This window comes from Eriocheir sinensis, chromosome 27, assembly GCF_024679095.1.
Source record: "Eriocheir sinensis breed Jianghai 21 chromosome 27, ASM2467909v1, whole genome shotgun sequence".
Lineage (NCBI taxonomy): Eukaryota > Metazoa > Arthropoda > Malacostraca > Decapoda > Varunidae > Eriocheir > Eriocheir sinensis.
This window is the reverse complement of record NC_066535.1, coordinates 13252337-13266985: the sequence shown is the minus strand read 5'-3', so window position 1 is coordinate 13266985 and position 14649 is coordinate 13252337. Positions and strand designations below refer to the sequence as shown.

At 41.3% G+C, this 14649-nt stretch overlaps 1 protein-coding gene across 1 annotated transcript; it reads left to right on the top strand.

The window, feature by feature from the left end:
• The first annotated feature begins 11 nt into the window (after positions 1–11).
• LOC127004287 (fibrous sheath CABYR-binding protein-like) lies at positions 12–13357 on the top strand. The gene is made up of 7 exons (XM_050871849.1): positions 12–1211; positions 1842–2405; positions 2574–2720; positions 3015–3224; positions 3309–3657; positions 6110–6612; positions 13259–13357. Exons 1-7 carry the CDS (start codon positions 12–14, stop codon positions 13355–13357), a joined length of 3072 nt encoding a protein of 1023 aa, XP_050727806.1.
• The last annotated feature ends 1292 nt before the right edge of the window (positions 13358–14649 follow it).

Genomic DNA, 14649 nt, shown 5'->3' with positions numbered 1-14649 from the left:
CCCTAACCATTATGACTGAAGCCCCAGTTTCTGAGGCACAATCCCCAGCTCTTGAGACAGAGTTTCCAGCTCTCAATACAGAATCCACAGCTCTTGAGGCAGAATCCCTAGCCAGTGAGCCAGAATCCCCAGCTCTTGAGCCAGAATCCCTAGGCAGTGAGCCAGAATCCCCAGCTCTTGAGGCAGAATTTCCAGTTCTTCAAGCAGAATCCCCAGCTCTTGAAACAGAATCCCTAGCTCTTGAAACAGAATTCCCTGCTCTTGAGGCAGACTCCCCAGTTCTAGAGGCAGACTCCCCAGTTCTAGAGGCAGACTCCCCAGTTCTAGAGGTAGAATCTGCACCCCATGAGGCAGAATTCCCAGTCAATGAAGTAGAATCCCCAGCTTTTGATCCAGAATCCATTGCTCTTGAAACAGAAGCCACAACTTTTAAGATAGAATCCATAGCTTTTGAGGCAGAATCTCCAGTTTTTGAGACAGAATCCTCCCCAGCTCTTGAGACAGAATCCTCCCCAGCTCTTGAGACAGAATCCTCCCCAGCTCTTGAGACAGAATCCTCCCCAGCTCTTGAGACAGAATCCCCAGCTCTTGAGACAGAATCATCCCCAGCTCTTGAGACAGAATCCCCAGCTCTTGAGACAGAATCCCCAGCTCTTGAGACAGAATCATCCCCAGCTCTTGAGGTAGAATCATCCCCAGCTCTTGAGACAGAATCCCAAACATTTGAGACAGAATCACCAGCTCCTGAGCAAGAACCCCTAACTCCTGAGCCAGAATCTCCAGCTCTTGAGCCAGAATCACCAGCTCTTGAGCCAGAATCCCCAGCTCTTGAGCCAGAATCCCCAGCTCTTGAGCCAGAATCACCAGCTCTTGAGCCAGAATCACCAGCTCTTGAGCCAGAATCCCCAGCTCTTGAGCCAGAATCACCAGCTCTTGATGCAGAATACCCAGCTCTTGATGCAGAATACACAGCTTTTGAGGCAGAATACCAAGCTCCTGAGGCAGAAATCCCAGCTCTTGAGGCAGAATACCCAGCTCATGAGGCAGATTTCTCAGTTCTTGAGGCAGAATCACCATTTCCTGAGCCAGAATCATCAGCCCTTGAGGTAGAATCCCCAGCTCTTGAGGTAGAATCTCTAGCTCTTGAAGTAGAATCCCCAGCTCTTGAGGCAGAATCCCTAGCCCTTGAGACAGATTTCTCAGTTATTGAGGCAGAATCCCCAGCTCTTGAGGCAGAATCCCCAGCTCTTGAGGCAGAATCCCCAGCTCTTGAGGCAGAATCCCCAGCTCTTGAGGCAGAATCCCTAGCCCTTGAGACAGATTTCTCAGTTATTGAGGCAGAATCCCCAGCTCTTGAGGCAGAATCCCCAGCTCTTGAGGCAGAATCCCCAGCTCTTGAGGCAGAATCCCCAGCTCTTGAGGCAGAATCCCCAGCTCTTGAGGCAGAATCCCCAGCTCTTGAGGCAGAATCCCCAGCTCTTGAGGCAGAATCCCCAGCTCTTGAGGCAGAATCCCCAGTTCTTGAGGCAGAATCCCCAGCTCTTGAGGCAGAATCCCCAGCTCTTGAGGCAGAATCCCCATCTCTTGAGGCAGAATCCCCAGCTCTTGAGGCAGAATCCCCAGCTCTTGAGGCAGAATCCCCAGCTCTTGAGGCAGAATCCCCAGCTCTTGAGGCAGAATCCCCAGCTCTTGAGGCAGAATCCCCAGCTCTTGAGGCAGAATCCCCAGCTCTTGAGGCAGAATCCCCAGCTCTTGAGGCAGAATCCCCAGCTCTTGAGGCAGAATCCCTAGCTTTTGAGGCACAATCCCCAGCTTTAGATGCAGAATCCCCATCACTTGAGGCAGAATCCTCAGCTCTTGAGGCAGAACTCACAACACATGAGCTAGAATCTCCAGCCCTAGAACCAGAATCCTTTGTTCTTGAGGCTGAATCCCCAGCTCTTGAGACAGAAGCCCAAAATCTTGAGCCAGAATCCTTTGTTTTTGAAGAAGAATCCCCAGCTCTTGAGACAGAATCCTCAGCTATTGAGGCAGAAACCACAACTTTTGAGCCAGAATCCATTGTTTTTGCAGAATCCCCAGCTCCTCAGACAGAATCTCCAGCTTTTGAGGCAGAATCCTTTTCTCTTGAGCCAGAATTCCCAGCTTCTGAGACAGAATCCCCAGCTCCTGAGACAGAATCCCCAGCTCTTGAGGCAGAATCCCTAACCCTCATGACAGAAACGCCAGCTCTCGAGACAGAATTCCCAGCTCTCGATACAGAATCCGCAGCACTTGAGGCAGTATCCCCAGCTCTTGAGGCAGAATCCCTAACCCTTATGACAGAAACCCCAGCTCTCGAGACAGAATTCCCAGCTCTCGATACAGAATCCGCAGCACTTGAGGCAGAATTCCCAGCTCTTGAGGCAGAATCGCCAGCTCTTGAGGCAGAATCCCCAGCTCTTGAGGCAGAATCCCCAGCTCTTGAGGTGGAATCCCCAGCTCTTGAGGCAGAATCCCCAGCTCTTGAGGCAGAATCCCCAGCTCTTGAGGCAGAATCCCCAGCTCTTGAGGCAGAATCCCCAACTCTTGAGACAGAATCTCTAGTTCTTGAGGAAGAATCCCCAGCTCTTGAGCCAGAATCCCCAGTTCTTGAGCCAGAATCCCAAGTTCTTGAGCCAGAATCCCCAGCTCCTGAGGCAGAATCCCCAGTTCTTGAGCCAGAATCCCCAGCTCTTGAGGCAGAATCCCCAGCTCTTGAGCCAGAATCCCCAGCTCTTGAGGCAGAATCCCCAGTTCTTGAGCAAGAAGCCCCAGTTCTTGAGCCAGAATCCCCAGTTCTAGAGCCAGAATCCCCAGCTCTTGAGGCAGAATCCCCAGCTCTTGAGGCAGAATCCCCAGCTCTTGAGGCAGAATCCCCAGCTCTTGAGGCAGAATCCCCAGCTCTTGAGGCAGAATCCCCAGCTCTTGAGGCAGAATCCCCAGCTCTTGAGGCAGAATCCCCAGCTCCTGAGGCAGAATCCCCAATTCTTGAGCCAGAATCCCCAGCTCTTGAGGCAGAATCCCCAGTTCTTGAGCCAGAATCCCCAGTTCTTGAGCCAGAATCCCCAGTTCTTGAGCCAGAATCCCCAGTTCTTGAGCCAGAATCCCCAGTTCTTGAGGCAGAATCCCCAGCTCTTGAGGCAGAATCCCCAGTTCTTGAGCCAGAATCCCCAGTTCTTGAGCCAGAATCCCCAGCTCTTGAGGCAGAATCCATAGCTCTTGAGGCAGAATCCATAGCTCTTGAGGCAGAATCCCCAGTTCTTGAGCCAGAATCCCCAGCTCTCGAGGCAAAATCCCCAGCTCTTGAGGCAGATTCCCCAGTTCTTGAGCCAGAATCCCCAGTTCTTGAGCCAGAATCCCCAGCTTTTGAGGCAGAATCCCCAGCTTTTGAGGTAGAGTCCCCAGCTTTTGAGGTAGAGTCCCCAGCTTTTGAGGTAGAGTCCCCAGCTTTTGAGGTAGAGTCCCCAGCTTTTGTGGCAGAATCCCCAGCCTTTGAGGCAGAATCTCCAGTTCTCGAGACAGAATCCCCAGCTCTTGAGGCAGAATCTCCAGCTCTTGAGGCTGAATCCCCTGCTCTTGAGGCAGAATCTCCAGCTTTTGAGGTTGAATCCCTAGCTTTTGAAATAGAGGCCTCAGGTAAAGCTAAAGATATAGTATCTTCAGCTCTGGAAACAGAATCTCCAAGTATCGAGTCAGAATCTCACTTTCTTGAGACAGGAATATCTAAATCACAGACCCTTGTCCCTACTGCAGAGATGAAATCCCTTTCTTTTACTGAAGATCAAGATTCTTCCTCTCATGGCCAACATTCTCCTAAACATCTGAATCAGAAACACCACGAAAATTTGTCACCCTACATCAACAATGTTCAGTCCCCACTAATGGCATATGCTTTCCATGAAGACAGTGCATCACCTCCACTGCATGAAGATGATTCAATATTCAACTTTACATCCACAATGCCTGACTTTGATTCGAATGAAAATTCTCTCTCTTCTGTCACTGAATCTCCTTCAAATTCATCTAATGCCCTTGTATCACAACAGCATGGTCTGGTCTTATCTCCCACTAAGCATGCCATCGCAGGAATTAATAAGGAAGACAGTGTTAACATAGTCTCTAATGATGAGCACATGGCTCTCTCAATACAGAGAGAGCCATATGCTCAAGGGTATTCTTCTGAGGAAGAAAATGATATCACTGATAATTTTTTTGTTCAAAACCATTTAACTGATCAAAAAAATAGTGACATGGAGGTTACTGGAAATATCACAGAGTCTCATTCAACTAAATTCATATCTACAAACCCCTTGGAGATTATGCCTGAACATGGAGTTGACATCTTTCCACCAAAAGAAGATTTCAGTATTACATCAGTTTCATACACTGATAATACTAAAGAAACTCCAGCAGATTGTGCTACACCAGGACTCAGTGCTAATCTTGAATCAATATCAGATGACAATCACAATGTATCTGAACACTTTACCCTCAAAGATACCAGTGAAAATATACAGAATACAAATATTTTTACTAGTAATGAATCTGATACAGATTTTAGAACACAAGAAAGTTACCCAGATATCAGACCTGCAAATCCATTTGATGAGGGAGAAGACTTTTATTTTGTAAGAACAATGCAGCATGAAAATGAAAATAAATATCTTTACAGTGGAGATGATGTTCCATCAGAAGAAAATAAAAGTAATATATTTGGTAACGACAATGATTATTCTAATTCAGATTCATCTCCATCAGCTGCAAATGTTAACCTCTCAATACCACATCATGAAAGTCATCCAAGTGCAGCTAATAATGGTAGTACTGAGGACAACCATGTTCACATGCCACATGATAAAACTGACAGTTTTCATGAGTCTTATGTTGTGCCATCAACATTTGATGCAATATATGCAACAGATGAAAACTCTGGACAGATATATGAAGGTCAACCACAAAGAGACACCACATATTTTACTTTGGAAAGCATGAAGGATATAGACAATATATCAATCACATCAGACACAGATATCTCAAAGGGTGTTCCAACAATGAATTCACCACCACTGGCATCATTTGCAGCATCCACATATGATACATCTGATTTGAGTAAAGTCTCCAGTTCTCAGTATGAAGAGGAAGCAATTAGTAAATTCAATTCTAATAATAGTGGTGTGCTAAATTTAAGCTATGACTCAAGAATTAATCCCTTCCAGTCATCAGTGTATGAGGTTACATCAGATGAAGCAAGAATTAATCCCTTCCAGTCATCAGTGTATGAGGTTACATCAGATGAAGCAAATATGAGTACAACATCTGAGCATCCTTCTGAAACCCTCATGTTTGAAATTGAGTCAATCAAAAATCCTTTTTTATCAGAAAACAACAGTAGCAGTTTGGATAGAGATGTCAGTCCCTATTCTCCCTTTTATCATGAAAATATTCAAGTGAGCAAAGAAAGTGTCACAAATGACCCCCTGATGTCCAGGTCTTCAATGTCTTTTGAAACATTTTCCAAGGAGGAGAGATCCCCAGCTTTTGAGAAACATACACTAAACACTAATTTTCAACCACCAGACAGTAGTGATGGCGGGTTTGCCATAGGGTATGAAAGCAACAGTGGCCATTACAAAAATTCTCATATTTCTGAGAACAGAAGTGAGGATAATGTTAGTTACAACACCCTTCCTGAAGGGGTTGTACACACTGACAGCAAGAACAATATAGATGACAGTGGCTCAGCATCTGGGCACCTGCCTTTTTCACCAATCAATGGTACAGCCATGAGTAGCAATAATAAATTCCATTTGTAAGTAGTTTGAATTCTGTGATCCCAAAACCTATATATGAATAAGTTGCTAACACCCCACTCTACCATACATCCCCAGCCATATAATATCTTCTTTCTCAGCACTAAGAGTATGTATACTATATGCATTAATCTGCATGTCTACTTTTTTTCACTTGGGTTTATTTTATTGCAAATGAATATATCTTTCAGGTCTCTTATGGTAGCACCAGTTCTTAGCAAATTCAAATGCATTTATTTCCTACCTGTGTCTGACTGCATGGGTGATGGTCCTTTCAGGTGCGGTTGACTCAATGACTATGTCCATGTTTGGTTCCCTCAATGGTATGAATGGCAAGAGTTCAGGGACACCATCTCCTACCAAACCCGAAGTGCCCCTTCCATCTGAACCTGCAAAGGATGGAAAAGTTGAATCAAAGTCAGCTGGTGTCCGTAATGTTCCGGGCACCAACTTGAGGTGCCTAGATGACCCTTCCTTTATGTTTGATCAGCCTTCTGCTCCAATCACAAATTCACCTAAATCTGGGGCATATAAAGTTCTAGAAGCACCTTTAGAACCTGCACAACCTAAGAGTGGAGGCTACCGTGTGTTAGAAGCCCCAGGAGCACCCTCCGATATCAAGGATCTTCCGGACCAGTCTCCCACCAAGCCAGAAGCCCCAGTGAAGCCTTCACCCTACAGGGTCCTCGAGGCACCCATTGATCCTCCATCAAAGCCCAAAGGCTCTCCATATCGTGTCCTTGAGGCCCCTGATTCCCCATATTACCCACAGACTCAGAGTGTTGGTGCAGCCCAAGAGTCAAAGCCTCCTTCCCTCGTCTCTCCTTCTTCTGGTAGGACAGTAACGGATGCACTTGACAAAGCTCGCACTCGTTTTGATTCCTTCTGGGGAGGACCCAAAGATAAAGATCCTCCCAGCAAAGTCTAGGTGCCCAAAGTTGCTAGCCATATTTTAATTACAACTGATATATTCATGGAGAATGAATAGGTATCCTAGTGCATATGTGTGTTTTAATTGGTTATGGTTATCAAAACACCTGGGATACATCTTCATGAGTATTATCTTAGAGATGAGCTGTTAGATTATAACTGAATGCAGATTTTACTGGTAATAGGGGTTGTTACTTCCAACATTAGTGGTCTTGCTTTGAGTGAAGGACCATAAATAACAGCGCATCTAAAGTAACTGGTATTAGAAAACCCACAGGCCATCAGTTCAGCCAGACATTTACTCGCAATACTCATTCTATTTTTATTAGTTAACCTAGATGCTGTTGAACTTTCACTGAATCTTATTTACTCCATGCTACGCAGTATAGTATATCCTGTGAGGTTTTCTTATACAAAGCACTTGCTAATAGGCTAAGAATGTGAGATTGTTTATATTATCAACTATAAAATAAATTTTAGTTTCTATATGTTTAGCTTACAACCAAAAGAAAGTGAGAATGGGAGGCAAAATTGCCAATGTTTTTCAAATAATGCCAAGTGAGACCAAAAATTCCTGTTGCTGTCATTGTTGAAAATCTTGAAAACAATGTGACCATATACTTACAATGCGAAATGACACATGTACTACTTAATGAGTAAGTATTTATAATCTCATTTTTCTACACAAAGAAAATACTTGCTGTTTGTTATAATTTACAATGCCAGCAACAAAGATAAAATGTTGTGTTCATATATATATATATATATATATATATATATATATATATATATATATATATATATATATATATATATATATATATATATATATATATATATATGTGTGTGTGTGTGTGTGTGTGTGTACTTACTGAACAATGTTCACTAGTTAGCAGTTAAATTATATACACTTCAACCTAATTGGTACTGGATCTAATTTGTTCTACCCAAAAAATACTTAAAATGTCTTTTAACTTAAGGCTCCAATGGTCTGTGTTTTGAGACGAGCAAAACCCAATCAGACAATGGTAAAACCTATCTGTGATTTGTGCAATGGAATTTCTGTAACTGTGGACTTTGGGGAATTACATAAATTCATGTCAGGCAATTGGAATACAGCCCTACAGTTTCATTATATAAGTTATATCATTTAGGACTTGATCATACTATGAGGTCTTTAATGCATGGAATCATTTAAATAGGCGCACCTAACATCACCATAGCCGATCCAGGATTCAGGACGTTTCCTAACTTATGGGCGGTAATGTTATAGTAATTGTATTTCGTAAAGAATCCTTGTAACCAAAAACTAGCTAAAATTATGAGTATTCTTTTTCTTGAGCAGAACGTTGAATAAACGACAGAACGATAATATGAAAATACATATATATTTTATAAGACAACTGTGGCCACCGTTGCCAGATTATCATACCCAGAGCATAGTATTTCCAGTTTCTGACGCCTATTGCCAAGAAACATCAGGATCTAACTCTTTTAACGATAACTAAAATGAGTTTCGTATTGGAGCCTAGAAGACAGTTTTGGGGTAGGAAGTCGGGAAATATAAGCGGCTGAGTACGACAATCTGGCAACAGTCTGTGGCCCGAGGCAGCAGCGCACGCCATTTTGAGGGTATCAGATACCTTAAATAAGCATATTTTTCCTACGCAAAGCAGGTGATGTCACTTTGTGAGCTTTCATATTTATCTATTTGTGTATATTTCATGGAGGCAAAACTTACATTACTAGTTTCATTTTTACTAGTGACACAAATTTGTGACTTTATCACAATAAAATTTCACTCAAATAAGTGAATTAGACACCACAGAAATATTACCAGTGTGTGTATGAATGAATACAAAGATAAGCACGTACTTTGATTTAACTCTAGGATGTCTCGTGGATCATTAATAAATAAAAACAAAATATCCGGATAGACTATACTCTTTAGCCCACTACTGCCCGTGGCAGCATAAAAAAGTCCCTCCACCAAGTTTGTACCCCACATTTGGTGATGTTAGGTGAACCTATTAAACACTTGCTTGCTGGAAAACTGCGAGAAGGAAATTAAATTGAAGCCGACAGAAATCCCTGAGATCCACAGAGCATTTATACTCATGTACTGACATATTTCATAAGTATTTATACAACTGTTAATTAGTTGAATATGGAAACTTTTAACTTGACATTTTTACCTGTTATAATCATTAGTTTTTTTGGCAATGCCTTATAATAACCTTGCTTCCCTAAAAGTATAAGGTTTTCATAGACAAGTGATGTAATATGATTAACATATGCTATCATTTAGGAAACTTGAGAAAGATGTGTACTGGGCTAGGTCATCAGGCAACTCCCTCACTGTCGTGCAAACATTTAATAGTACTAAATTTGAAGGCTAACCTAAACACAGTGTGACCTTAAATGCAAAGAATGCTATTTTACACACACACACACACCTTAGTCCTACAGAAAGAATTCCATTTTCTCATTTTGCTTCCAGAGTTTGGGTGCAGCATTAAGTATCTGTCACCATCAGGAACTTGGGTCAAACTTGGCATTTCAATCTCAGCCTTAATTCTCATGCCTATAAGCATATCCTGGTTCATTAGGAATCTTGGAGGTAGCAGGTCCTTTGATCTCATTCGTGAAGCATCCTGTAAGGAAATCATAATGGTGCGATACTTGAATAAGTTATGACAAAATCCTAGGTATTCATTTCATCTATTCTGCTGTTGTGTAGTATGTATCAAAATTTATAAATCATTAACCTTGTTTTTCTACTGAGAGTTATACCAAAGAATATGACAAGGTATTCAGTGTTGAAGTAAGAATGTTAATGAGTTGTTCTCACTATGAAAACTGCCAGTGATGTAAACATATTATTTTGAATGGTGAAGCTGTTTATATTGTTATAATTAGAATAGTGTTGGCTGAACCCACTGTACTGGGATGACCCAGTCACTGGTGCAGTTCACCATCACTATAGTGTCCCATGGTGAGAGTTCAGGGGCTGGGGTTTCTTTTTAATGCAACTTATTTATATTATATTAAGTTTTTGTTACAACTTTACACATTCCACCAACACGAGGTTTTGTATGTCTCACTTCACAAGACATAACAGATTCTCAAAAATTAATTGCATATTTTACCATAATTTATTTTTTACATTCAGATATATGCTGCAAATTATTTTGAAACTGCTTTTTTTAAATAAAGTGCCAATGAAATTAAATTAAGAAACCATAACATTTGACATTTATTATTAATCATTATTGTGATAACACATGTAACCTGTATGCCTACATGTACACAAAGACACTGACACACATGTAATCACAAATGCATACACGCATGCACACACTGATTTCCCGTCCTCAATTATAGATGAAAGCAAGTATCTTCAGGTTAAAGTAAATTAGGAAAGAGTAATTTTGGATGTAAACAATACAGCAGCATTGCATTCTTCCCCATTAAATTATGTATGTTACTTTTCTTCTCAAATCCTTAATTAGTAACAATATACTCTTATAAAGTATTAGGGTTCTTCAACATAGTGGCGTTTCCACTCCTAACAGAGCTCCCAGTGGCTCATAGCTGCTGCACCTCCACCATGGGGTGTCTCCTCCACCACAAAGCCGTTTATGCTTCTAGTCAAAATTTCTTGCATAAGTTTCCAGGTGTCAATGTCAGGAATTGCTTACCCCAAAACTCTGTTAAGCCTCGGTTAAAATTATTAATTTTTTTGTCAAACTATACATGATTTTGAAGTGAATGAAACAAGTGTATTGACTATCATTTGACTATTTCCTTGTGTATTTATATTAACTAAAATTAGATTTTGTGTGCTTTAAAAAGATGAGTTAAAAGGTGAGCACCCTCATGCCTGGACCTTTGAGTTGTGAATCTGACCTTGCTGAATGTACCCATAGCACAGACCTTATTATTAAATGTACAGCTTCATTGTGTGTTGCCTTATTCCTAATGTTGCCCATGGTAAAGTTTTCTTTGTGTTTTGTTCTGCTTTGGTTTATTTTTTTTTATTTATTTTTTTTTTTTCAAATGATGACCAACAGCACAAGAACCACAAAGAAAAGGAAAAATGCAGCTCCAAAATAATAACTGAAAAGCAATAATCAAACCAGTATCGCAGCTCTTGATAACAATGAAGTGTAAAAATACTGGTTCAATTCCATTACTAACAAACAGCTGAGTGGGTATGGAAATTTCTCAACACGTGCTTCAACTGCTGAACTGGAATATCAAATTAAGATGCTTAGGTATGGATCAATTATCATTCTATTTCTGCAAGGCATTTTATTAGTAAAATAAAATGTCTTACTGAAATTGAATACCTAGGACACAGACTGTCTGCCACATTAGTGGGTTTTTTTATAAAAGATAAGTTGTATTAGTTCCCACTACATTAGAAATGCTACAGTGTGCTAAACAGCTTAATCTGGCACATCCTACTACTGACTGTATTTCCTTCCTCTGTTTCTTCTAGCCTCTCTAGTTTCTCTGGGTGAAGTATTTCCTCACTATTGCTTTTGCCTAAGATGACTGTAATAAAAAAATGCATTTAAGTAATCCATGAAAGTAATAATAAAAAAGCAGATTAGCAAAATCAAGGCACAAACAAAATCCAGAATATAATACAGAGGGCCCCGTGTCTGGTGGTAATGAGACTGAAGAAAACGTTGCTATTTCTGAAACCACTTGTTTATTGGCAAACTTTCAAGAATAAAAAGCAAAAACAAAAACACTTTGAAAGTTGCCTTTATATATATATATCTATATATATATATATATATATATATATATATATATATATATATATATATATATATATATATATATATATATATATATATATATATATATAATGTGCATTTTTTTTCTCATGTCTAGTTTTTCACAAGAGGATAAAGAAAATGAGTGAATAGGAATAGGCATCAACTCACCATATCCTGACACCCCACCTTAAGCATTACTCTGAACAAAGGCATGCTAAATGGAGAAAGTTAGTCCACTTCATCATTTCACAATGGCAATACCACATGACCGAGAGACTTCGGGTTTGACACAAAATAAAGAGGAAGGATGGGTAAGTGTTATGGCATTAAAATTAAAGCACAGGTAGTCTTCATGTTAAACAGAGTTTGAGGCCAACAGGCCGTTTGTAAGTTGAATTGGTCATGTCAAAATTTACACTAAAAGATAAAATTCATGCAATATTCAACTGTCCAGCCAATGTGTTCATAAACCTCCTACCCTGCCCCCTAAATCCAGCTCTATCTTCATGAGCTTGTCCCTCCCCAGCCCTGCAATTGGTTGACACTTTAGCTATTCTACGTCGTGCAAAGTTACGAAATTGAGCTACTAAATTTTGGCAAGATTAGTTAGCCAAACAACCCACCAGGTCATTGCACCAGGGGTTGTGTTGGCAGGGGGGGCAGTGCAAACAAGGACACGTCAGTTACATGAATGGCCAGTGTCATTCTGCAGTACCTTCTTACCTTGTGAATGCTTCGTTCAACTAGGATTGCTGTTTCCATTAAACGGTAGTGTAAAGAAGCTGCTGCAGGAATGATCTGAGGGTGGCTGTTTTTTGTAAATGTCATTTTACTAGCCAACTGGCATCTGCTAGATCTAGCAGCAAGCTTGGTAAGGAGCACGAGAACTGTATAAACAAACAGCTGCTCAACCTACAATGGAATATCTGAAATGTTACCTCATTACTTAACCACGTTGGTACATATTACTAATATTATTGGCCGGGCAATAAGTATCCTTATAAACTGGTAGAGTAGTAACTAGTTACTCTGGAGCTTGCAGTCATTACAAATTTAACAAAAATCAAGTAAATTAGGTAAGCAAGATTTAGAGCACATTTCTAAAGAACTTGAGGATGAGCTCTGTCAGGACCCTTACTAGAGCTATCAAAGTGTCAAGGGGTGATAACTGGTGGTAAACATCATCAACTGAGAATTCAATATTAGTGAGGGTGCCGTCAAATTAAGTGTTGATGGGGAGCCGGATGTTGTTGTTCCTCAGTGACATTATATAGACCTTCTCCAAGATACTGACGGATGAGAAAACGTGAGTCGGGGATGTGTAGATCCACCTGAAGGGACCCACTGATGGCAGGCAAACCTTCTTGCTTATGTTGGGGAGTGTAATAATTAGGAGAATCTTTTAGACGGTCAGCAAGAGACGGCACAGATGATTAGTGTGAGTGATATTGTTCAAGGCATGCAATTTGATCCGATCAGTTTGTACCTTTCCCAGGCGAGCCGATACTCTGTTTGATGACACATACGAGGGCGTCACCAAAGCTTTGATATTTGGCGTTGAGATAAACTGTGGAGGAATGGAGAGCGGAGGGTGAAGGAAGGGGAAGAGTGGGCACCTCGAACACGCCATCACCAATGCTATAATGGCGTCCTCGGCCTCGCTGTGAACTCCAAGAACATATATCGTCTGTGCTCGGCCCCAAGGCTACGGACACCTACCTCCAGTCTCTGCTGTTGTCTAAGAAGTGCAAGTCCAAGGCGGCAATGGCAGAGGTCAAGCTGAGGTCAAGGAGCAAGCCATGACGATGTTGCGGGAATCATCTCGCAGCCGCAAAATAGCTCGCAGGGAGAGGTTCAACTTGCTTACTTTTTTTCTATATTTCACTAACTCACCGCTATCGTTTACTTCTGTTTCGGCTCCAATGTACAGCATAATCATCAGAGCAATATTTTTAATCTAAAGGAGGCTTCATAACAAACGAACAAGGGAGATATTTTAGAATAACCCCATTTTGATGTTCACTCATTTCCTGGTTCATTGTTTGGTCTGGGGCTGGTGTGTTGTTATCTTGCCGGCAGTATCAACCATCACAAAGATCACAAGTGGACAAACTACAACAAAACCAGGCAATTTAATGTTTTCTCTGCTGTGTATTCCCCCAGTGCGCATGCGTAGTGGACAGGAGAGCGACTTTTATTTCTGCGGAGGTATTTCTCGCATCAAGGGCACTTCCTGCTAATTTCCTACACCGAGTCTCATCGTTTTCCTCTTTTCTTTGCTTTTCTCTCCTCATCCACTGGCGCGCCTTGCCTCTCGACACCATCAATCACTACTGAAGACGGTGGGTTGAAGTGGTGATGCCAGAAATTGTCGTGCTCACCATATTCTATTTACCGGTTTTTGACACGACTGCTGCAGAGACATTAGTAATTAACCATTTCAACGATAACTATAAGCGAATCTAGTTAGTGGAGTGGAGCAAACAGTTTTTGGGTCGGAAATCGGGAAATATTAGAGGTTGAGTATGACAATCTGGCACGTATAAGGCGGGGTGTATCGAGCCGCTCGTGAAGCAGCCCGGCCTGTTCGGAGCATCTCCACGACTCGACTGTCTCAATATATAAGTATAACTGACTGCCTGCTACTCACTGAGGTAACGCACTTTTACCACAGGTCCCCGCCATGAAAGTGCCTGGTTAATTACAGTAGCAATCAAGGTCACTACAGAGCAAGGGGAGACCACATTTTGTTGCTGAACATTTACACTTAACACTGATGGAGATGTCTAATACCAAAGGGAATGTTACAGGATTCAGCGAGATGAGGAGGCTTGGCGAGGAACAAAAAGTATGCATTTTATATTTTACATGCATTTTACTGGAAGCAAACCCGAGGGTAGCAAGTAGGTACATATGACAAATAGGATTTTTAATTCAATAGTCTAGAAAATAAATTTGTTGAATTCTTTGGCATAAATGATTGAATGAAAGATTGACTAAAGTTAGTTCAGGTCCCTATGCTCCCACATTACTTCATGCTAAGGATGCTGACAAGTATTACAAAAATATTCAAGCAGTTGTGAAAAGAGGGCATA